At 38.5% G+C, this 25,248-nt stretch overlaps 3 protein-coding genes across 8 annotated transcripts in view; 1 reads left to right on the top strand and 2 right to left on the bottom strand.

Moving 5' to 3' along the window:
• LOC127944566 (uridine-cytidine kinase-like 1) overlaps window positions 1–12,992 on the bottom strand; it is a 31,201-nt gene extending 18,209 nt beyond the window's left edge. For 2 of the 5 annotated variants that reach the window (XM_052540592.1, XM_052540591.1), the window contains exons 1-3: window positions 12,883–12,992; window positions 1,711–1,904; window positions 1,520–1,626 (exon numbers count right to left, since the gene is read on the bottom strand). In XM_052540592.1, the coding sequence (XP_052396552.1) occupies window positions 1,520–1,626; window positions 1,711–1,904; window positions 12,883–12,956 (375 nt within the window). In that variant the 5' untranslated portion in view covers window positions 12,957–12,992. Of the gene's footprint in view, window positions 1–1,519; window positions 1,627–1,710; window positions 1,905–5,283; window positions 5,652–11,130; window positions 11,217–12,882 lie in introns of those variants that run through there. The other 3 variants (XM_052540595.1, XM_052540593.1, XM_052540594.1) reach the window with 3 other exon arrangements.
• On the top strand, window positions 7,682–9,513 carry LOC127944568 (uncharacterized). Its single transcript, XM_052540602.1, has 3 exons — window positions 7,682–8,310; window positions 8,409–8,495; window positions 9,115–9,513. The coding sequence occupies exons 1-3, from the start codon at window positions 7,851–7,853 to the stop codon at window positions 9,333–9,335; spliced, it is 768 nt and encodes a 255-aa protein (XP_052396562.1). The 5' UTR covers window positions 7,682–7,850; the 3' UTR covers window positions 9,336–9,513.
• Window positions 12,993–13,674: 682 nt separating the features above from the next.
• The window catches only part of LOC127944665 (zinc finger protein 512B), a 62,184-nt gene continuing 50,610 nt past the window's right edge, over window positions 13,675–25,248 (bottom strand). For both annotated transcript variants that reach the window (XM_052540776.1, XM_052540775.1), the window contains exons 14-17: window positions 24,458–24,559; window positions 23,932–23,994; window positions 23,680–23,778; window positions 13,675–19,030 (exon numbers count right to left, since the gene is read on the bottom strand). In XM_052540776.1, the coding sequence (XP_052396736.1) occupies window positions 18,662–19,030; window positions 23,680–23,778; window positions 23,932–23,994; window positions 24,458–24,559 (633 nt within the window). In that variant the 3' untranslated portion in view covers window positions 13,675–18,661. The remainder of the gene's footprint in view (window positions 19,031–23,679; window positions 23,779–23,931; window positions 23,995–24,457; window positions 24,560–25,248) is intronic.

The following is a 25,248-nucleotide window of genomic DNA, read 5'->3' as shown; positions in this document are numbered from 1 at the left end:
CAGATGCATGAGTGTTTTTATATTCTCACATCTGGATTTCCACACTGATTTACACAAATTGCGAAAATATATGACACCCTGCCAAATTTTTTTATATACTTTTCTGAAACTGTGAAGAAGCTCAGATATACTGTAAGATAGTTTAGATTCAATCCAAATAAACAAGTCAAATAAGATTTCAGAACAAGTACCTGAGTCTGACTACTTGGGTCCAGATTCATGAAGCATTCCTGGTCATAAAATTATTTTTTCTTCTTCTTAATTTCTACCTTAGAATATTTTGTATTCCCCAAAACTTTACCTGGAAACAAAGCCGTCATGTTTACAACTGTGACACTGAATGCTGATCAGGATCGACTAAACTCATAGACTCGGTGTCCTTGTTGTAGTAAACCTGCACAAAGTTCTTGACTGAATTATTGTGTGGTTGTATGCTGTTCTGTTATTGTAGGGACCTCGTCCTTACATTTATATGGCCCCAAACATGACGCTGAACAAAACAAACTGTGAAGGGTTGCTTTAATTGTCAGTCAGACAGCCTCTTGGGCGACCATTGAAAGCTGTGATGGTGTTCAGACCTTCTGTCATCGGTCTGAAAGTCTGGCTGCGCGTGAATACATTCACTACAGAAAGAGTGCAGATGAGTGACACATCGCTCCATCTTGAGATCAACTCTTTTAAAACAGTGCATTTAAAAATGTGAACAAAACTAGTGTGCACAGGCTTCGAGTTGATTACAAATATGATGTATTTGAGAACTTCTTAAAGGGGTCCTATTATGCTCTTTTACAAAGTCTTTATTTTGTTTTGGGGTGTACTAGAGCAGGCTCTCATACTAGGTTGTTCGAAAAGTACATTATTTTTCACATATTTCACATTATAACAACTACTCCCTCTTCAGTCTGGCATGAACGGCTCGATTAGTTCCTGTATCGAATGAAGGCCCGCCTTCTGTATTATGAGAAGTGCTGTGATTGGCTAGCTGGGCCAGTGTGTGATTGACAGCACTCGGCACCTGGTCGGGAAATGTCATGCCCCTTACCATAGTCGCCAGCTGTGAGCTTCAGTGAAAATATTGAGTCAAAATCAAATCAATGTGAGCGCGGTTTAAACCCAAATGATTGTAAGCAGTCTAAGCTCGTCTGTCTTGGGAACACTAGCGTGTCTCTGCCATAGGGATAACACTCATCGTCTTCTCTAGTGCAGCAACATTACAGACTAACTAAAGTTGAAAAAGTGGAAAAACCACTTTGTACTACTTCAAATTATCTAAATTTTGTGAATGTGGCCACTGGAACCTAACAAACCACAAGGCTTTGGGTCAGTTTTTCATGTACCGTATAACTTCAGTCTTGCCAAGGAATTGTAACAGAAGAAAAAAGTAATCTATTTGAACCATTATGCTCTTTTCAGCCGTTTCGCTTACTTCAAAACCACAAGCCCTGTCTCCAAAACTGTGTCTCACAAAAGACACACAGATGCAAAATAACGAGTGGTTTCCAATGAGATGACGTGTTACCTTGTAAAATGAATCCATTGACAGAAGAACGACCCAAGGAACATCCAAGGCCTCGATGATTTTACGAGCAACTGTAGTTTTGCCTGAGGCACTGCCTCCACAGAGCCCTGTGGGTAAAAACAGACACGAGACGATGGTCAACAAAGATTGTGGTGGTGTATGATCTAGCACTGATTTTTTAATACACTGACCGATAACAAAAGCTTCCTTGGACTGGGTGCCGTGTTCATTGTACCAGGGTGGGCGTCCGGCGGTGTAGATGGTCCTCTTACTGGTGCGCAGCAGCGGAGGCTCTGATTTGCACTGGCTGGTGGTCCGCTTGCGTGGAGACAGGCTGGTGCTGATGGAGGGGAGCAGCCTGTCCAGAGAGCCTTCCCCACCGCCACTATATATAAACAAATAAAAGAGGACATGAGATACAGTGAACAAGACAAGTCATGTCCGGCTATTTCCCGTGTCAATTCTGACTTCCTGTTCACAAACTGTACAAAGTTATCAAGTGACTCAGCGACTGTCATGGCAAAGTCTCCATGCAGCTATAAGTACCTTTAACCATGTAGATAACAGACAGTTCAGCTTCATCTATCTCAATGAGGAAAGATCTGATAGCAGTGGTATTATAACTGTTGTAGTATATTGTAGCCTCTGGCACAAACAACAGCTGCCCCATACTACACTGAACCTGTAAATGTGGTACAACATGTTCAGTGCAACAGAGACAATTGAAATATCGGTGTTGTCATGTCGGTTATAAATTGTTAATGACAGTTCTGCTTGAGCAAAGCAACTGACTTCAGTTTGAACTACTGTTTTAGCTCTAAACAAGCAATTTATCCCTTGTTATTAATAATGAAAACATATGTATGGGCAGTGGAAGCATAGCCTGATTAAAGATAACTCTCAGGCCCTGAGGTTCGTTCTCATGTGCAAAGCAAGTATAGTTGAGCTTTCATTTATCATATTGTTGTTCTCTATGCACGTCTGGTGATCAACGTTTGTATGCAAATAAAAGCCAAAATAAATCGGTTCCTCATATATAAGTGACCATGTCTCTTCAGAGCCTTGGATTTCAATGGAGGGACTTGACACCCTCAAGTGGGGAGTAAGTGATTACAGAATTTTCATTTTTGGGTGAACTATCCCTTTAATTCATTTAAAAATAAAGCATGCATCTTTAATCATATCACAACTGAAAATAATTCCACTTTTGGGACCAAATATAGACATAAAAGGTACTAGCAAGAAATCTGGAGAATAACTGTCTACTTAAAGCCCAATATTAATCCCAAACATTACATTGTCCATATATATATATATATATATATATATATATATATAAATACTCAAATAATAAGTATATATTTACAGTACGTGTATATGCTGATAAGTTTTATTATCTGTTACATACATGTGTAAATAGAGTGTGAAGTGACCACTTACACGTGTGATTAATATTTACCTGTAGTAATATGAACTAATGGTGCATTTGGTTGTTGAAAACAAGCTCTGGTTTCTGATTGCTGGAATGGTTTCTAAGTGCATTTCTGGACTAATTGAGTTGTGGATCAATGAAAGAGATCCAAGATAAACCTGGTGGATGCCTCAGAGACACTCACTGCAGTGTGCGTCGCACCTTAGGAACTTAGTTGAGTTCAGAAGCAGCAAGAAACTGAAAGCTTTCAAGAGAAATACTTACTGAAGCAGACGGGAAAGCCAAATGTCCACAGAAGATGCATGTATGTACCGGTCCATTAAGTAGAAGAAATAAAACACGCAGCCTTCTCTCAACTAATCATCTATAGGTTTAAAAACCAGTCAGATCATGTGATGCATGACTGCGTAATCCCTAAACATGATTACATACCTGACCCACGATGCCCCGACCTTGAACCTGTACAAACTAAGGTACGACTACAACTAGAATAAAGCAAGTTTATCAGGCAGAAAATATGTCTTGTGTGGCGAGTGTGCCTTTGAATTTCTGTTTGTGTGAACAGAGATCACCTTGGCTTTCTAGTTTATCTGCGTCATACCAGATAAGATGACAAACGATGGACCCTGCCCTTACATCTTCAGAAAAAAAGAAACAGAAAAAAAAAACTTGTAAAGTACAATTCATAAAAGTCTCTCTTAAAGGAACAGTTCCAGTCTTTCTTCATTTACTGTGTCTGTCTTTCTTCTGTGGAAATCAAAAGGAGAATTTACAGCAGATTATCCAAGCTGCGCTACACGCTTAAATATCTACAGAATGAAGATGTATGGTGACCACAACTTTAAAAGGCAGGATTTTCAGTAAATAATGTAACAATATTCTGTTCCTCAGATAGAGCTATCGTACGACTTGGAGACTTTGAATATAGTGCACTAGCCAAATAGATTCATTTGATCAGGGTTTCTGGGCAGTTTTTATTGGTAAATTTAAGACCAAGTAGCCTAAAGAGAATTTAAGGAATATACCAAAAAGGGAACACAACGCATCAATATGGTCTCTTGGTGTAAATGTCTTGAAAATTCAATTTCCTTCAGATCTCCATTACTTTTTCATTTCTTTCATAAACAAAATAGCTTAAGCTTGAATAGCTCTTAAAATTGGTTTTACGGTGAAAATCTTAAATGACAGGTAAACTATAAATATACTTTATCACCAACAGTAACATCGAATGATGCAAACTAAAAAAAAAATTGTCAAATTTAACCATTTTGAGTTGACAATATAGGCTATAATTTACAAGATTCATATAATTTTTAACAGATTGCAATGAGGCAAGAAATTAAAAGGTATTTTCAGCTTCACGTGATGTTTTTATCAGCTGTTTGGACACTCATTCTGACGGCACCCATTCACTGCAGAGGATCCACTGGTGAACAAGTGATGATGAAGAAACAAACTCATCTACATCTTGAATGGCCTGAGGTTGAGTAAATGTTCAGAAAATTGTAATTTTTGGGTGAGCAATTTAACTTCTTGAATTTCAGATTGGTCAGTATTTTCAGGTTTCCATTCAGATGTTTGTATTTGATATGCATTCGCTTACACCAAATATTCAAAGATGTCATAGCCTATTTTTGTTTCACAGTGTTTACACTAAAACATGCCAACCCTGAAACTATACCTAGACATTGGTTGAATATGTTCTGATTCTTTATTACTGTTCTCTTATAGCTGTGCTCTTTTGTACTTTAATCTGTTTGAAAAATATAGGTTTACTTGCTGCGTCTTGTTTTATTATTTAACTTTTAGCAATGCTTGTAAATCAAAATCAACCTGATTTTGTAGAGTAATTCAATGCTGTTACAATACCAGCAAATAAAGGTTTAAAAAATTACCAAGAATTTCATAATGGAAAAGAGCAGTATGAGCATTCTTCAAAACACCTCCTTTCATGTTTCACAGAAGTCAGTCATGCATATGGGTCTAGAACAACATGAGGATGAATAACGTGACAGATTTTTCTTTTTTGGGTGGACTATCACTTAAATACTTGAACGTAAGCACATTAGCAACTTCTGGTTTGCATCATGAGTTCACTCAAGGACAGTATGAGAAAACACCATTGTGCAGATGTGCCAATCATAAACTCAGGATCTCTGCAAATACATAAATCAGATGCAAATGAGCTAAGCAAGCAAACATAGAAAGCAGAGTCCTGTTTACCATACAAGTATGTGCGCAGACCGCTCAACAAAACAACACAATAGCATCCAACACACCTGAGGATAAACACAAAGATGCTCTGCAAATGACTTCAAGTTACCAGACCTACCTTCCATCTGCCCTAAGAGCCCAGCAGCCTGAGATCCTGGCTCCCGAGTACGCTGGGAGTGTGTTCATGATGGACGCGCAGACAGACAGACGAGAGCTCCAGAGAAAGATCAGCGCTAATATAACCGCTGGGACGCACGCATGCACAGACACTCAGAGAGCCTGCCCTCTGGCAAGCCGAGGAGAGCGACAGAACAGGAAGAAAACGAAAGTCAAGCAGAGGGGAGGAAAACAAAACTGTGCTTTCTACGTCGGATTGGTTTTGATTTCACTGTCTCAAGAGTTTAGTGAGCTGGGACCATTCAAAACAAACTGTTCGGTCTTTCTTTCTCCCTAACGTGCTACTATAGACCCTGCCAACAAACGTAAGAGGATAACCTATCCTGCAGATTATGTTTGGGGGGTGGTATTAATAGCAGCAGGTTGGAAACACGCAGAGCACAGGCCCCCTCCGCTGGCCTCTTACGGGGCAGCTGGTCTGTCTGAGACACTGTGACTGGAGAGATCGAGAGGAGAGGAACATAAACAAATCAGGCTGTGACTCTGTGACGCTGGGTGTGTCATGAGCTCGGTGCGCTCTCTACATTACACCCAAGGGCTCTGCCATCACCTTATCAACCAGCCTGTCCTGTGGGGCGTATATCTCCACCTGCCCTCCTCACGGGACACCCCTCACAAACATCATGATGAAACTCAGTCTCCCAGCCAGTACTGAATGTAATGTCACAGCACATGCACATCCACAAACATATATAAAACTCTGAGTCACGTGTGTATTAAAAATTCCCAATAATTAGATGTTTTACTATTATAGTAATACTAGTATAGCTATTAAATAATAGTTAATAATTAATAATAGTATTAAATACTGATTATGATAACATTATTTGTACACAAAACTTACTAAGAGAATCAGCCAAAAAAAATGACGATAATATAGTTGTCATACACACATAAATGGTAGCAAATCCATAGAAAATATGAATTTTTTATTTATATTTTATCAAGGTTTCCACAAAATTAACAAGTTAACTCTAAAAATAAGCAGATAAACTGTATATATATATTCAGTTCTCCCAAAAAACCTTATACTACGGTTTCAGCTATTAAAAATAGTTCAGTTTTGTATGTAATGGAAAAGTGAGAGTGGAAGCTAAAGTGCGTTCTGCAGAACATGGAGACGCAAGCGTGATCACTTGCATTTTTTTCTAACAGTGGAAGCAACCTATATCAATATCAACTTATAACCAATATCAACAAAATGTTGTGCTTTTATAAAATAAAGCACTTTCTGCAGTCTTGAGCAGGAGTGCTTCACAATAATGAACCTAAACTCAGTGAATTGCCTCACAAGCAAGATAAAATGTATAGAAAGCTACTTTAAAATGAAATAATTCAAATCAAAAATAGAAACTATTTCATTATGTAATCTGTAAAGATGCATTTCTCTGTAAAGGCACGTTCAATGAGGAGAGTATTTTTATTTTTTTATCACCATGACTGATGGATAAATATGGATGATGGATATAAAAATAAGGAAAAGCCTAAAACAGGCCAGACTATAATTTGGGTTTTATAATTCTCCACAATTAAAAAAATAAATCACAAATTACAATGGCATATATGTAAAACTTTGTCCTATAACTGTATAGCTGTTTATATTTTCTGAATTGTATGCAGCTCTGTTTTAATATTAAAAGGGATTTGATGCAAGGCAATTTTGTCTGATATGTAAATTATTTATTATCCTATTTTTTTAATCCATGAAGCAATGCTTTAAAAAGGCTTTAAAAAATTACTTTATTGCATTACAGATGCTTTTAAAGTACTTTTCACTATACATTTCCCGGGTAGCTTGAATGTAAACAATTGTGATGAATAAGTTGTATTACCAATTATAAAACCTACAAGAGCCTACAAATTAATTGTTGTTGACGATCCCAATCTCATGAAAGAGCATACAACACGATTTTCAGCTTTTTGGCATAACATTTATATGCAGAAATTGACTTGGGCATGATAAAGTAAAGTTAATAATAAAGTTTGACAAGGGCCAAATAGTGATATGGCTAGATGACTGGGTCAAAGCATCTCCAAATCTGCAGCTCTTGTGGGGTGTTCACAGTCTCTGCAGTGTTCAGTATCTATCAAAAGTGCTCCAAGGAAGGAACAGAGGTGACCCAGCGACAGGGTCATGGGTGGCCAAGGCTCACTGATGCACGTGGGTCAGATTCAACAGAAAACACACAGTACATCACAGTTTCTTGTGTATGGGGCTGCAGAGCCGCCTCATACCAGTCAGGGTGCCCACGCTGACCCCTGTCCAACGCCGAAAGCACCAAGCACGTGAGCATCAGAACTGGAAAACTGAGCAATGGAAGAAGGTGGCCTGGGGCCGGTTGCATAAACATAGTCATTATCTTAAGACTGTGTCTAAGAAATAGTCTGACTAACTAAAGTCACTGAAGAAAGACCATTGCATAAAATAAGCTCACACCTATCTTTATTAAGACAGTCTAAATCGCAGTGATTTGTGGGGAAAATAAGACGCTAAACAACTTAAACAAAATGGCCGATAGTTCGCGCTCGTCACAGTTTTCCTTTGCGGAAAATATTTGTATATTAGAGGAATACAATGCTGCTAAATCGACTCTAATGAACAAATTTAACGATTACAATGGCAATAGCAAAAAACACAAAGCTTGGACAACAATTACGGAAAGAGTTAACAGTGTCAACCCATCTGTCAACCGATCCGTCAAAGATGTTCAAAAACGGTTTAAAAATATGGTTCAAGAGGCAAAAAAGGAAATTTTTAAGCGAAAAAACCCAGCAACGGGGGGAGGACCATCTCCTAAATTGAAAAGGACAACGGAAATGATCATCGAAATATACGGAGACGAATCTCCGATGTTTTGGGGAATCCCCGGGGGGAGGGAGAGCGGAGTATCCGGGCGGACGTTACCCACAGCGGTGAAAGATACACAGTCTCATACCGCTGTCACATCAACCCCGCTTGGACAGTCTCGTGAGTAATAATGTTTCGATGGTTATTGTTTTTGCTTCATTTTAAACACTGTAGGTTACTGCTCTGTTTTAGATTGAGTAACACTTATTATCTTATAGTTGACTGCGAGGTGACACTGACATTGGTCTCTCAAAATGACGAAGCTCCTGTTACAAGCCAGGATGACCAAACAACACAAAGTGAAGGTAAGCTATGCTTTCAATCTTTCAGCCCTCTACTATTCCTCACAACAATGTTTTTAGTTTAAAACAGATTAACAGTGTTTAAGTAAGCAATAACGCACAAGCGGCTGTGCTGTAGCCTATTTATTTAGTCACGGCTGAAGGCACGACGCTAAGCGGACTTATTCAAGATGCAGCACTAGCATCGAGTAGGCTACTTTATTGCTTAAAACGGTTACGATAAAATACAAATATTATAAAATACAATAAGTGGACACAGGTTAGGGGAAATCACGTGCTGTGCAATCACTAGGCTAGTTGCTGCAGGACAGTGTTTTCAGATTATATATAATCAGACTACTTTTGTCAATAAAGACCATTTAACCTGTTCAATGTTTCACAAATTTTTTGTGTGTTCACATAGCCTGTGACACACAAAAAAAACAGAAGTCTATGCAGTGTCCCAGTTTACATAGCTAAGTAATTGTTTTGTGTGTTTTGTCTAAAATGAATGAACTACAAAAGGGTGAAGTAGCATGTAGTGCATTTTATCAGAAAAAAAGTACAACAAAAAATACAGTGCCTGTTACTTTTCAAATTTTGCTAATGTTGTTCTTGTTCTTTTTTAAATTTATTTTTAAAGATGACGATTTGGACAGCACCCAAATGGCACCTGTGGGAAGTGGCTCAGACACCGAGAGACAGAAAGATGCTCCAAGCAAGATAACCATGAACAATATACTTGAAAAACAATATCAAATATTAACACTGGAAGAGACTAAACTAAAATTAGAAATACAAAAACTAGAATTAGAGAAAACTAAGCTAAAGTTGGAGCTACAAAAACTTGGACATGAACTATAGATCTCATCGAACATTGTCCAATAACTAATCAAACAATTGTCTATTTAATAAGTACTGGTATTTAATTTTGAATTTACATATGTAATGTTTACATACAGAATCTTTAGAGATATTTAAGAGATTTGAAGAATTTTGAAGAATGTGTAGTGATTTGAAGATTATATCATATTTCAGCTGATTGTACTGATACTATGCATCAAATATTTTCTAAGTATTGTCTCAATTAATAAATTATAATATGTCCACTTAATTTAAAAGTATAAATTCTTTCATTGTTCTCAGTCAAACTGAGAAAATGTTTTCTACAATCATCTGTCGAATGTAACGCCCAGATCCATCTTCCCCTCCTGCCTCAGTAATCTCCAAAGTGGGTTCTTCACAAATTTGGTCATGCTCCAAGTCTGGGAGTGCAAGATCTCTATTAAATGGAAAATGATATTTTACTCATTTAATTTAAAATCATTGGGGAATATGTAGCTAGGAGTTTTAATTACAGTTAAAAACATATTTATTTACCTTGCCATGTTGTGCAAAACAACGCATGCACAGATAATGTTGCAGACTTTTTCTGGTTTCATTTTGAGCTCTGCATGCAGACAATGAAATCTTCGTTTCAGGACTCCAAAACACCTTTCAATAACATTTCTTGTTTTGGTATGGGCTGTGTTGTACCGAGCTTGAGGCACACTGACTGGATTTAAGAAAGGTGTGAGTAGCCAGGGTTTTAGTGGATAACCAGAGTCACCCAAGAGCACACCATGCAATTCTCCTCTCTCAAATGCATCATGAATTTGGGAATTCACTAAAATTCTAGAGTCATGGGTTGATCCTGGCCAACGAGCAACACAGTTGAGCACTCTTAGTTTGGCATCACAAATAGCCTGCACGTTAATACTGTGATAGCCTTTCCTATTAACGAACAATGGCTCATGAGTTGAAGGTGCTTGAATCCTAATGTGTGTTCCATCAATGGCTCCAACTACATTTGGAAATCCTGCAATGTTGAAAAAATCTGCCTTCACCTTGTTCAAGGTAGAGACATCAGTCGGATAAAGTGGAAGTCTTCCTGACAGTGCACAGGCAACCCGATGAATAATTCTTGATGCTGTAGACTTGTGTACCCCAATTAAGTCTGCAGCTGTGTTTATAAAACATCCTGTGGCAAAGAAGCGTAGAGCTAGACATACTTGTAGAAGTGGAGAGATGCTGAAATTTCTTGAAGTTTCAGGCCTCAAATGCTCCTCCAAGTCAATTGCTAGTTCTTGTATTGCATGTCTAGGAAACCTTAGCTTCTCCAGCAGTTCCTTTTCAGAAAGGACTTCTAATGGGTTTGAACGATCTTTGAAAACTCTCTCTTCTTATTGCCCTTTCATAAAAGCAAATATTAAAATGTGCCATACCGCAAGACAAAGTCGGGCCACATTTGTGACTCTAGAGCACTTGACAGTTTATTCGTTTCCATGGCAACATAGATTGTAAAGGAAAGTTAGTCAAGGGGGAACCAGTCTTACTTTTTTGTCTTAAATTAGACCAGTCTAAAATATTATGCAACTGACTTAAAAAGTAAATACCAGTCTTAAAGAAAAAAATTAGACGACTAACTTGCAAGACTAGTCTTAAATAGATTTATGCAACCGGCCCCTGGTCTAATGAATCACATTTTATTTTACATCACACTGATGGCCGGGAGCGTGTGCATTGCTTACCTGCGGAACACATTGCACCGGGATGCACTATGGGAAGAAGGCAAGCTGGCGGAGGCTGTGTGATGTTTTGGGAGACATGTACTACATACCTAAGCATTGTTGCAGACCATGTACACCTTTTCATGGAAACGGTATTCCCTGGTGACTATGGCCTCTTTCAGCCGGATAATGCACCCTGCCGCAAAGCACAAATGGTTCAGAAATGTGTTGAGGAGCACAGCAACAAGTTTGAGGTGTTAACTTGGCCTCCAAATTCCCCAGATCTCAATCCAATCGAACATCTGTGGGATGTCCAATCCATGGAGGCCTTAAAGGTCTGCTGCTAGCATCTTGGTGCCAGAAACCACGGCACACCTTCAGGGGTCTAGTGGAGTCCATGTCTGGACGGATCAGGGGTGTTTTGGCAGCAAAAGGGGGACCAACAATATTAGGAAGGTGGTCATAATGTTATGCCTGATCGGTGTATATTTATGCATTCATATATAGAATACAATTCAAAAGTACGAATATTTTTTAATTTAAAAGAACTGTTTTCTATGTTAATATACTTTTTGTAATTTGTTCCCATGATCAAAGCTGAATTTTCAGCATCATTACTGCAGTCTTCTGTGTCACATGATCCTTCAGAAATCATTCTGATATGCTGATTTGATCATTTCTAGTTTGCTGCTCAAGAAAAATCTCTGATTATTATACTCAATGTTTTAAACATTTGTGTTACTTAATTATTTTTTTTGGACTGTTCAATTCATTTTTTTTTTTCAGAATTTGTTTGATGAATAGAATGTTTCAAATAACATAATTCATCATTCAAACAGAAATCTTTTGTAACATCATAAATACCCTTAATATGAGTTTAGATCAATACAGTAATATAATAATAAATTAAATAATTTATTTTTAAAAAGCTTACGGAGCCCAATTTTGAACAGTACAGTACAGTATATATAGCAACCTAAAAGAAGTAGATCAAAAAGCCCAGAAGAGCTGATCCAAAATCATATAGATGCAATGCTATATGTGCTGTATAATTCTTAGTGTGATAAAAAATAACCAATAAAACATATTCTTCTCCTATAAGGTTTCGCCACCAAATGTCAAGATGTCCTCTTTCCACCCTTAATCTCATGCATGTCAGCTCACACACATGGAGATCATCACCAACAGCAGCTGGCTCTGTGTGACTGTGTACAGCACCAGGAGCCCTGCTCGTCATGAGTCACATGAGCGCGCCCTCTGGCGGCGGACCGCGGCGCCGCGCATCGACGCAAACACACAGGACAGGACGAGAAATATGAACTATACTCTAGAATCTATTTATAGCAAACTATTCTGTAGTTTAATAACTTATTCTATGTCTTAGTTCAAAACACCAGACTATACATGACCAACCGAACATGTGTAATGAAAACATAATTAGGTGAAATAACGGTGATGATATTGCATATAAGTCATAACAGACACTACATATTGCCAGATCATGGCACCATGTGCTTCATGTCATATACCACTATGCTTCTCAAGAAAATACATTTTAAACATATTTAGAGACCGTAGTTTTGTGGACTGACCCACAACATAATACTAATAGACTAAAAAAGACAAATAAACATGGCCATACATTTATAATAATGTCTAAACAAGTATCTACACTTATTGTTATTTTAGAAGACGCTTATGAATATAACTAGATGCCTATGATTAACGTATGCATCTGTAAAGTCTTTTAGACACGCGCGAGACAGGTCACGCTTCATTATCATCATGATAAAATGCTAACTATGTATAGAGACAAATAAACAGGAGTCCTGATAACTGCCGCTAAGGAACTTGAAGCGTACCTCGAGCGAAGCACAGATGATTTCTCTCCGCACTCCATCGCCGAGAGCCTTCCGTCTGCGCACACAGCTGACATTGTTAGTTTCCTATTTGACAATCAGCTGTTACGACGTAGACTCAACGGATGCAGCTGGGAAATGTAGTTCCATAATCCATAAGGTCGTGCGTGTCTTGAACCAAAGGGAACTACAAATCCCAGAATGTAAAGTGTTAAGAATATTGTATGTACAGGTTTAGGGATACCTCATGGTAGAGTTTTCTGTTCTGAATTAAACTTGAGCTAATTTACTAAAAATAATATCCCAATGAGAAAAAATCTTGTAGCCTACACTTACTATTCCTATATATGTATATAACAATTAATAAGTTATGTATATGCATTTTATATATTGATATGATTTTTAAATTATTTTAGACATAAACTACCGTTATATAGTATATAAAAACGCATTATTAAAAAACAACAACAATATAGTTCATACATACATTAAGTTACAAATCTTAAAAAAACAACAACTCAGCAATAAGGTATGTATTGTATTTATATAGGCCTACTTTTTTTATATATATATATGAATTGATATATAGGCTATTTCATAAATACTGTTCAAAAGTTTGGGCCAGTATAATTTGAAAGAAATTAATACTTTTAAATTAAATAAAAATTAATATTATTCGTTTATTTAATTTTATGAATTAGATTTTAAAATATTTATATTTGTCCTCTATTGATTTGGAGGTGATATTTGACATTTAATACATACAAACACAAGAAAACAAGTCAGTCAGTCAAATCTTTGTCAACATTTTATTAATTATTTGAGGGGTATTAATGCACAGTTAATACACCAGGGTAAAAAGAGACAGAATAATAGTTTAGATTCAGAACTCTTGCCAACCTATGTAAAAACTTTAAAGGAATAAAAAATCATTTTGTCCACTACTGACATAATTATATAAGTATTCATAGATTTAACCGTTTCTAGAGCATCTGAATAAAATCTATATTTTTGGATCATCCTGTTGTACCTCAGACCAGGGCCTGCTGAGACTCAATTCAAATCAAACACAAGGACTTCTATTTGTAAACTTCTTTGAGGATGTTCTCCGTCAGAATTCTGATGGGTCAAATTGTAACATCAGAAATCCTAATTTCACACAAAAGCTGAAGTAATGAAAAGAATGATTTTTAAAAACTGGTAGGCGGTTCCACTTTCTACAGACCCCCTTAAGTACAAAATTCCACAGCACACAATCAAATTCACCAAAATCTCTAGCAACACTCCATATTCAAGCCTATTTCATGGGATTACAAGTGCACTAAATACAGAAATACACACCTACACAAATCCATGCTCGCATACACTCACACACACCAACACGCACACACTGCGTATAGCTTTTTGGACAAAATGACATTTTCAACATGTACTTTGACCTGTATAGAAAAGCGCACGATCATATTCAAATAGTTTAAAGCAACTATATCACAAAGAAAGAAGCAAAAAAGCAAAAGTACGCGAATACAGTTCGCACCAAGCTTTGGAAACCGTTGCAGTAGTGCGTTTGACTGCAAGCTATTGCTGTAATTTTGAAATAAATCTGTTGCAGTTTCATGATCGTACAACGTCTGCATGTGTACACCACATAATCTAGGAAGACGGGTAATTGAAGCCACGCACTATATTCCTAGCGTAAACTACACGCCACCTTTCGTGTCATGAGATGGCAAATCAACATAGTGTGACAACTAAACTTCCATTGAGAAAGATACATTCTACTGGGTCAAACTCAAAGCAGACTGCTTGTGACCCGAGAAGAATATGTGCCTTTGAAGGGTGAGTCTCACAAACCTTTGAAGAACATGTTAATGTTGCATTTTACTGCAAAATCAAATGACGGCGTAAAAAAGTGTAATGAAGTAAATTTTGATTTTAATTTACTATACTATATATTTCCGTGAGGGGGTGAGGATGAAATATGATGTAAGAAATGTGGAGAACATGTAAGGGTTGTATTATAAAACAAAATATTTTTCTTAAAGAAGATTAGACATTTAGAGAAATTCAATACATTGAAACATGATATATTCAATTAATATATTCATTATTAAAAGTAAATAATAATTAATTATTTAATTATAAATTAATGCATTATTTCACTGCAACACATCAATTTCTTTAAGTGACACGCACACTACATTTTGCTTAAAGAAAATGATGCTTATGCATCTAGACATTAAGCAATTCAGTAACATTTAGTATAAAATTTCATGTTTAAAAATGGTTAATTATTCATTTTTGTTTTTGCATTGATAATTTGTACTTTTAAATATTTCTTTCAATGACAATTCACATTTTTTGCCAGATTTTGGGATGAAATAAGATACATGTTCTTAAAGGTTTTTGTGAGATTCACCATTAATGTTTTATCAGACTAAGTACAGTGCAATGGGGTGGGGGTTTCAGTGTGACCGAAGCCACAGAAGATTTTTATTTGCCATTTAATGCTTGATGCTTTAAATAATATCTGCTACAGTATTTCATGTCAGAAACGTGGGACTCGATGGCAAGGTAGACAAACTGCTTCACAATTTTATGCGCAACATTCTATAAGATAGATAAGCTACTAGCACCTTTAGTCTAAACCCACGACATAGCGACCCTAGATTTCTTAAGCAACTATGAGATTAAAATCACATCAGTATTAGTATAAAATAAACGTATGCAACTTTGAATTTATTCTTTTTTTTCATTAGATAAATATATATATTTTTATAATTTATCCTTTTTTTTAAAACCTTGCTAATAATCTTATGGCAATTATTCATGATTTCAAGTACCTTAGTTAGAATTATTAGGGTTTTGGAATACATAACTAATTAATTTTTTTCAATCTTTTATACAAACTGAGGAAGAATAAACAGACACACTGGTTCCATAAGTCACCTTTAAGGGGACTGTTATGGCTTCAAACATAATTTCCATTTCCTATTTGACATAGATTTGCTTTCTTAATTCCCTCGCACGTATCACACGGATCACATGGCAGGCGTTCGAGGTGGCCCGTCTGTGATCATCTTCTCTCGTGTGGTGGATTTACAGTATGTAAAGGAAACTGATCTTAGATCTCACAACACAGAGCCACTCATTTAAGGTTGGAGAATGGAAGCCTAACAGTGCCTGCAAAGTGCAAGATAAGGAGGGAGGGGGAGGAGGGGTTAAAGTGCAATACCAACGTTTTTCTCAAACAGGCTTTAATCAGAAGCATGGGAATCATTATGTGCAGGACCATTCAGACGTCACGTTTGTTTTTGGACAGATGCACTCTCATTCAGAAACGTTAGCATAAAGCCTGCAGTGACCATTCTGATTGTGCTCTTCAATGCTTCACACCACGTGCTTGTGCACCCAAAACACTCTCACTATTGCATACAGTAACTGAGGTCTTTAAGTGCATTCCACACACATTGCTTGTACTCCTATCAAAAGTAGACTAAATGGGTGAATCTCGCAAAAACATGGACAAATTTCACCCTAAAATAAAAAAAAATACAAATAATAATAATAATAATATTTTTGCATAAACAAAAGTAATAATAAACATCGTTAAAATTGCAGTGTAACATTATCTTCCTGACTATAAAGCACATTTGCCTACCAATTTCTTTTCACCAAAAGCGAAAAAAAAGAAAAAAAAATCATTACCGCAATACATCCATATATATATATATATATAATTTTCATTATTTATTTAAGCAGTACACAAAAATACTACCATAATGTACAAAAACTAAACATTTCAAATAATATTTATTATTATTATTATTATTTATTTATTTTTACAAAACAAAAATCCTGTTTCCACCATGGAATTTGTTTTGGGAAAAAGTGATTGAGACTCTCTATCTCAAAATTCTGACCTTTTTATCTTACTTCAGAGTTTATATCTCATAGTCTCACAGTTCTTGGGGAAAAGAATAGCAAGATATAAAAACACAGAAATGCAAGACATTAACTTGCTATTCTGGAAAAAAATTAGGTCAGAATTTGCAAGATATAAACATTTTTCTTTTTGTGAGTTTATATCTCATAATTCTGACTTTTCACAATTGTGAGAAAAAAGTCAGAATTGCGACATAAAACATTTTTTTATTTTTTATTCTGTGGCAGAAACAGGCACCCATAGAACTGGGAAGAAAAACGTGATTAACTGTCATAAAAATGGTGTTTCACTGCACATAAAAATTTGTAATCCTAAAAGGGCTTTATTTACGTTTAGAAAAAAATATTTTTTATTTGCTATTATTTTGATGTGAAATTATTCAGATTTTTGTGAGATTCACCCCAATTTCCTTTTTTTTTCAGTTTGAGTCTTCAAACAGGACACATTTTTGGGTTTGCACTGGTTTCTATGTAAACATGCTCTAGATGGACATGTGTGTCATGCTTCTTAAACCACATAGTAATTAAAAGTTCAACTAAAAAAAAAAAGAAAAAAATCTCTAAAACTTGTTTTTCATTCCTCTGCCTCTTGTCTTGCATTTTTTAACACAAAAACTTTTTTTTTGTGAATGACCCCTTAAGTTTAAGCAAGGCCTGATGACATCACATAAGTCAAAGGGCATTACTATGCTTTGAAGGATTAGATTTTTCCTGCCAACACACTTGTAGTCATTTATTATCATTGATTTGAATTTATCTAATCGTCTGCACTGTATACTCCTTCTACGTTAAGCACTACAAGCTCTTATTCCAATAAAAAACAACCAGACAAAATGAAAGCACATTGCACAACCAAATTTCAAAGCAGTTAAAGCTTTTAACAAAGAACTCCGGGTGAACTGCAGCAAACTACAAACTACTGCTAACAGCCCATTGGGATGTAGGATAGGGAGTTACGCAAGGCTACGGGCTAAGACCTCTCACAATTCTGAGCAAGAGACAGAAACCACAAAAAAAACACAAAAGCAAACTATTGCACAGTAGCACACTGTTACAACAGCCGTCAATCTAAATCCATCCCTCTGTTCAGCTGCCACTGACAAAACAATCCCAAACACCTAAACGATGACCAACATTTTTTGATGCACCTTGTTTGGAACTGATGGACGAAAGTGAATTGCTTTGAATATATTGATACATGGATATAGATATTATATGTACACAGCAGAGTATAACCTTGATAAAATGTTAGCAGTAAATTAGCTCACCATGCTAATTGAATGAGTTCAATATTCTTTAAGAAAAAAAAATCATTCAAACACATCATGAAATCACTCGACATATTGATACTACCCCAAAATAATTCTGCTCTAAAAAAAGCCTCCATAAAGTCCTATGTGTGTGCGTGTGTGTGTGTGTTTATATATATATATATATATATATATATACATATACATATACATATACATACATACATACATACACACTATATAGCAACTGGGAGCTTAAATATTATTGACCCCTTTAGAGTGAACAACTCATTAAAATTAACTATAAAAATGGAATGAAAAACAACAGGAGTAATATATATATATATCAGTATACACAAGAACCCACATCATGTATATACTCAGCTTAAAAAACACAACGATCAGTGTGAAATCAATACAAGAGCAAATCATTGTTTTCTGCTGTTTTTCATCCCCTTGTTCTGACGTTCATCTTTCTGAGCTTGTTCTTCTGTGCTGTTCATCATTTCCATGACCGAATTGACTAAAGTTTTATCCGGAGAACTTCGGAAAGCATCCCTTCTGGTGTTGACAAAGTAAAAGCCATGTTACTCTGTGGCTGACGCTTTCTTAGTTTTGCTTCTTTTCTTTCTAGGGGGCTGTGTGTCTCTGGCTTGGGCTGGATTCCCACTGTCCACTGGGGCAGGGGGTGTGGTTGTGGTGTTGGTAATGGGGTTAGGCGTGGGGGTTTGGCTTTCTGGGGCGGGGCTTACAGTCCGTGGTGGAAACGGAGCTGGAGCTGGGCTGAAGCTCTGAGTCTCTGCTGGAAAGGGGGCTGTCACCAGGTGGTGCTCTTTGGGCTTTCGTCCCCTCCTCTTCCCAGGCACTTTGTTTTTCATGTCCTTCTGTAAGCCATTGCTCTCTGGCTCTTTTTTCTTGTTGTTAGTCACCTCGTTGGTAGATGCCCGAAACCAGTTCTGTGCACATAAGGCCACATCAAGTTCAAAGAGGAACCGATAACAAGGACTAATAGTGAATTTGCATGAATTTTCAGCCTTTTAGAAGGAAACTATTCATCTAGAAACCCCTCAAAACAAAAATTCAAGTAAGCAAGGTTTTTGTGATGATACAAACTTGTGTAGAGTGCAGGATTTATATTGTCAATATAGCTGTAATAAAATAATTTCTATATGCTGGCAGAGATGTTGTGACCTTTGTTAAAACAATAAATCAAACCTGCACATGCAGATTTATAAGTGGGTTAACCTAAGTATTCAACTGATTTTTTTTTTTTTGTGCAAAATATTTAATATATTTAATATTTAATATCTATTCAAAAATATAAAAGTTAATTTCAAATGTCTTGGTTATTTTAGATCATTATAAATTCAGAAAATAAATTCTGAAAATGTTGTGAAAATCAGATTACAAGCCTATAATAACGTCTCGGTTACATATGGGGAAGTCATTGCCTAATGGTTGGAGGGTTGGACTCCCAATTGAAGGGTTGTGGGTTCTAGTCTCGGGCCGGCAGGAATTGTGGGTGGGGGGAGTGCATGAACAGCTCTCTCTCCACCTTCAATACCACGACTTAGGTGCCCTTGAGCAAGGCATCGAACCCCCAACTGCTCCCCGGGCGCCGCAGCATAAATGGCTGCCCACTGCTCTGGGTGTGTGCTCACAGTGTGTGTGTGTGTGTTCACTGCTCTGTGTGTGTGCATTTCGGATGGGTTAAATGCAGAGCACAAATTCTGAGTATGGGTCACCATACTTGGCTGAATGTCACTTCACTTTCACTTCACTTTCATATGGTAACCCTTGTTCCCTGAAGGAGGGAACGGAGACACCCCTTCCAGTGCCCTGTGCGAGCCGCCTGCGCCCCTATTAGGTGTAGGCCGGGGCTCAGAACAAGTAGTTCCACTCACCATTGTCAAAGCACTACCTCACTGGGTGAGATTGGATAACACTGGGAAAACGTACCCGGTCCGCTTGGAGCCGGGACGCTGCGGAAGCCCCATCCTTCCCGAAGGAGGTCTCGGAGGCAAATACACATATAGCATCCGTTTAGGTGTATATGGAGAAATACTTGCGAAGGTCACGCGGCCAGCTGTGTGTCAGTGCGTCCGTGCAGAGAGTTCCCTCGGTCAGGGAGTAGAAAACCTGGCAGTGAGAGGTCTCTGGAGCAGCAAACAGGTCTACCTGAGCGGCTCTGAACCGCCTCCAAATCAGCTGGACCGTCGGGGGATGTAGTCACCATTCTCCCGGGAGCATTGCTTGAGACAGCTCGTCGGCTGTACGACTGAGCAGGCCTGGAATGTGAATGGCACGAAGTGACCTCAGAACCTTCTGACTCCAAAGGAGGAGGTGGCGGGTGAGTTGCGACGAGAGCACAGACCACCTTGTCGGTTGATGTACGCAACAGTCACAGTGTGGTCCACTCGGACCAGCACATGCTTGCCTTGTAAGAGACCTTTGAGACGGTTCAAGGCAAGGTGCGTTGCTAACAACTCTAGGCAATTGATGTGCCACTGCAGCTGCGGGCCTGTCCAAACCCCTGAGACTGCATGCCCGTTGTACGTGGCCCCCCAGCCGGTGGTGGAGGCATCCGTGTAAACCACAGCATGCCTGGAGATCTGCTCTAGGGGCACCCCTGCCAAGAGAAATGCAAGATCTGACCACGGAGTGAGGGTTTGGCGACAGGCCGGTGTAACTTGGACCCGATGAATGCCGCGCTTCCACGCCCACCTCGGGACTCGGCCATAAAGCCAATGCTGGTGCCGTCTCATATGTAATAGGCCGAGCGGTGTAAGTGCCGCTGTGGCCGCCATATGCCCCAGGAGCCTCTGAAAGAGTTTCAGTGGGACTGCTGTCCTGCTCTTGAACGTATTCAAGCAGGCTAGCACCGACCGCACACGTTCCTCTGTGAGGCATGCTGTCTGTTTGACCGAATCCAACTCCATACCGAGAAAAGAGATCCTCTGCCACGGCGAGAGTTTGCTCTTTTCCCAGCTGACCTGAAGGCCCAACAGGCTCAGGTGCCGGAGCACCACATCCCTGTGCTCGCACAACTGATCTTGAGACTGTGCTAGTATCAGCCAATCGTCTAAGTAGTTGAGAATGCGAACACTCTGCTCTCTGAGAGGAACAAGAGCTGCCTCCATGGGAGGGAGAGGTGCCTACACCATCCCCCAGAAAGCAGCTACCTTTCTCTGGGTCACCCATCCCGGGGCCTCTTGCTCTTCTGCTCGCCGCCAGGTTTGACGGGGGCCAGGACGGGAGGGGCAGCCTGCCTGCGCCCAGCTCCACGGCACCACTTGGAGGCTGCTGCAGATGCGATGCGGGGGCGGATTCAGGGGGCTGCCCTCGGCGACGAGCAGGCTGGGGCACTGCGGCCGGCGGGTGGGTGGAGGCAGCAGCTGCCCGCCGGGGCAGGATGTGTCGGATTGCCTCAGTCTGCTTCTGGGCAGCCGAGACTTGCTGGGCAAAGTTCTCGACTGCGTCGCCGAAGAGGCCTGTCTGGGACACAGGGGCATTGAGGAACCGGACCTTGTCGGAGTCCCTCATGTCTGCCAGACACAGCCAGATATGGCGCTCCTGGACCACAAGCGTGGACATCTCACGACCCGGAGAACTCGCGGTGACATTCGTTGCTCGGAGCGCGAGGTCAGTGGCAGTTCGGAGTTTTTTTAGAACCTCTGGATCGTGACCACCCTCGTGCGGGTCTCCACGCCAGGAGGAGGCGGACTTAGGACACAATTGCATCGCTACCGCCCGCTCTACTGATGGGATTCCCGAATACCCCTTCGCTGCACTGCCATCAAGGGTGGTGAGGGAGGAGGAGCCCACCGGCCGGTTTCTGGCAGTAAAAGGTGCCGTCCACGACTTGGTGAGCTAATCATGCACTTCCGGGAAGAAAGCCACTGGGGTGGGGCACTGACAACCAGCGCGCACCAGCCCGAGAAACCAATCATCCAGCCGGGAGGGTTCGGGATGCGGTGGGGGAATCCACTCGAGCCCTACCCTCTCGGCGGCCCGGGAAAGCATAGCTGCCACTTTGGGATCTGACTCAGGCTTTGTCACCTTCCCAGAGGGCGGTAGCGCAGCCGAATCGTCGTCTAGCCAACACACAAAGCTTCCGAGAGTGTGCTGAACTCGTAGTTCACAGCAGACACAGTTGAGCAGAGCGATACTAACGCTCGGCTCCGAAGCGAAAAGCTGGTATGCATTGCACCTGCTGCCCTCTTATACTCAGTGATCAGCGGCAGCTGGATGCAATAATTGCATGCCCATGTGCATTGGCTTGATTAGTTTACACTCGAAGTAGATTGGTCTATCGAAGATAGATTGGTCTATCTATATTCGTCGGTCACCGACGTGGCGTCGAGAGTGACTGACTGAAAAGGAACTAAAACTACAATATATAAAAATCAAAACAGTGTCTATAAAATAAAAACTAAGCTAAAATGTAATGTAAACTGTAAACATATGTACACTTATGAACTAATGAAAATATTATTCAAACAAATTAAGAGGATTCTGAAGATAATAAAATTTTACATTATAGTGTTTTTTGTTTTGCTTTTTGTTCAAACTTCATTCATATTGAACTTGTTGTGAACAGAAGTGTGTATTGAACTATTGTGTTCAACAGAAGAAAACAGGGTAATAATTTTCCTTATGGGTGGACTATTCCTTTAACAGTCAGCATTTCTTGATTAGTGGTTGACCAATATATCGCAAAGGCTAATATATATCGGTCGATATTAGTTATTTCATTAAATATCGGCATCGGCAAATAAGTTTTTCTGCTTGGCATGTTTTCAAGGCGGGACTTTTATTTTGATGTCGCTTAGAGTGTACAGCTCTGTCTTGTTTACTGTCTTCGTTAACAGTTCTGTCTAATATGGATAGAAGTCTGTCTAATAATCGGTTCAACAAAGGAATTAATTTATACAAAAATAATTATAACGATTGCTTTTATATTATTAGTAATGGAATGGCAAACATTATAATACTTTCTTGTTTGCCATCAGCATTAAGCAAAGATGCATTTATCTCATTTAAATAAATCTTTGGATGGCTAATGAACATTTAATTTCACAAACCTAGCAAACTTAGTCGAATCCAGCTGTATGGTCTTGTGAAGTGTGTATCCTGCATGATCGTGTATTCTCTGTGTGATGGTCAGTCCGTGTAAATGTTTTCAATTTTAAACTTGTGATTTCAAATTATGCTGCATTTTATGCATTTGCCCACTGTCATATTCATGTCGTTTTCACTGTGTGCTGTATGTAATATGAGTGTTACCCTTGCTTTATTTGAAAAATATGATTCCCAATACATACAAACTTCCCAGAATACTGAGTGCCCTGTTGGTTACAGTGTTCACTCCCTTTTTAATTATATATTATTAAATATTTATGTATTTGTGAAAAATATATAAGTGAAAATATAATTATAAATAAAATGGGCAGTATATTTTATGATCAAAAATTATTGAGGTCAAGAACACACATTGCGCGACAAGTTGATATATTGATTATTGCGACAGGCCTATATGAAGGGCAAATGTTCCGCTTATTTTGTTAAGCATTCAGAATACAGGTTTTGTGAGTGTTTGTTTTACCTGAGAGTGTGTCTTGCTGATATGGTACTTCACGCCGCTCTCAGAGTTAAACTCCTTCTTACAGAGCAAACAAGTGTACTTCCCTACGTCGCCCCCTCCCTGTGTGGAGAACAATAACGACAGTGAAGCTGATACAGTATCAGCAATATCTAAGATCAAACGTACACTGTATACAGCTCATACAGTTGTTTACATTATTTATAATTAATTAACAACTACAGCAAAGCACACAGGGGACTTGTTATACTGTACCTTGTTACAGCTTGCCAAGTGTGCTTTAAGTCCAGATACACTTGAGTAGATAGCCTCACAGGTCTGTTGAAATAAAGAGAATAATTTTCAAGAGCGTTTCAGTTTCTCCAGCAAATCTAAATTATTTCAGTAATGAAGTTGATTTGAAAGGTGTATCTTGTCGTGTTTGCTCTTGAATGAACTGATCAATAAAAGTACTAAATTGAAGGAAGATAACAATGCTGTGTTTCAGTGATTGATTGTTCTCAGTATATATTATGATTATCTTATGTTTTAAAACAATGATTTTGTGGATGAAATTTGTGTAATTGTGATGAAAGCATGAGATGAGGTTTTGAAAGAATGACTAGTGATGCTACAAGTGTGGATCAGTATGAATTTTTGTGCTAAGAGTTTTGAAAATATACACCTTGCTTGTGAAAATAAAACCAAAGCAGTAAAAAAAACTGTAAGGTCAGAATCTGTCTTTGAGCACTAGAAGCTGTTAAAGTCAGTGTTCAGTCAGAAAAACAAGAGGAATTCTTACACAATTGGGGCAGCAGATAAATCCTTTTTCCTTCACCTCATTCTTCCAGCTGTTCACAGTTTCTGGGCTAAAGTTGGGAAGGCCTGGTCGTGTATAGTTGAGCTATAAAAAAGAAAGTGTGTACACAGCTATTAATTTTTTTTTTTAATGTGCATACGAGTAGTAACTACTTAAAATTCAGAAATAAACTAGATTTTTAAGCAGCATGATAATAGTTTGGCAAAAAGTAGCAGAACGAAAATGTAATTATTTAAAATTACATTCTTCTGTTTATCAATATAATTTTTCTAGGACTGTCAAATGAGTAAAATTCGAAGCACATCTATTTTAATCATTATTGTGTTAGAAAGAGTAAAGCATTAAATAGACAAAAAAAAATGTTTTATGAATACTGAAACTTGAAATTATGTTTTTAATTAAATGAGTCATAAGCACTATTCGGACGGGACTAGTTTTCTAAACTACGTTTGAGTTTCGATTCTTACCACCTGACGTCTGTGATTTTCATGTACCAATTCGGACGGGACTAGTATCTCCGTGTTTATTACAGAGGTGGGAGGGTCTGATTTGTGCATCTGGGCGTCACAGAGATGACGCGCTCTGTATGCGTGCATTGCATTCATTCAGAATGACTGCTTTAGTATTATTACACAATAAATACTAAATGGCTAGTATAGTAAAACCATGGTTCCTTTAGTTTAACTTGTTTTCTTTTTTTTAGTTAAATGTTACCGAGTACATAAATGAACGTGAGTAATCTTACCTGATGCTGATATTACAATAGCCGGTAT

The sequence above is a fragment of the Carassius gibelio genome, chromosome A23 (genome assembly GCF_023724105.1).
Source record: "Carassius gibelio isolate Cgi1373 ecotype wild population from Czech Republic chromosome A23, carGib1.2-hapl.c, whole genome shotgun sequence".
Lineage (NCBI taxonomy): Eukaryota > Metazoa > Chordata > Actinopteri > Cypriniformes > Cyprinidae > Carassius > Carassius gibelio.
The sequence above is the reverse complement of the archived record's forward strand: the minus strand, read 5'-3'. Positions and strand labels throughout refer to the sequence as shown.

Excerpts from the sequence above, each read along its gene's own strand:
- LOC127944568 (XM_052540602.1), top strand. The coding sequence starts at position 7,851 with ATGGCCGATAGTTCGCGCTCGTCACAGTTTTCCTTTGCGGAAAATATT. Across the intron at positions 8,311-8,408 it reads AACCCCGCTTGGACAGTCTC|TTGACTGCGAGGTGACACTG; the intron begins GTGAGTAATAAT and ends ATTATCTTATAG. Across the intron at positions 8,496-9,114 it reads CCAAACAACACAAAGTGAAG|ATGACGATTTGGACAGCACC; the intron begins GTAAGCTATGCT and ends TTATTTTTAAAG.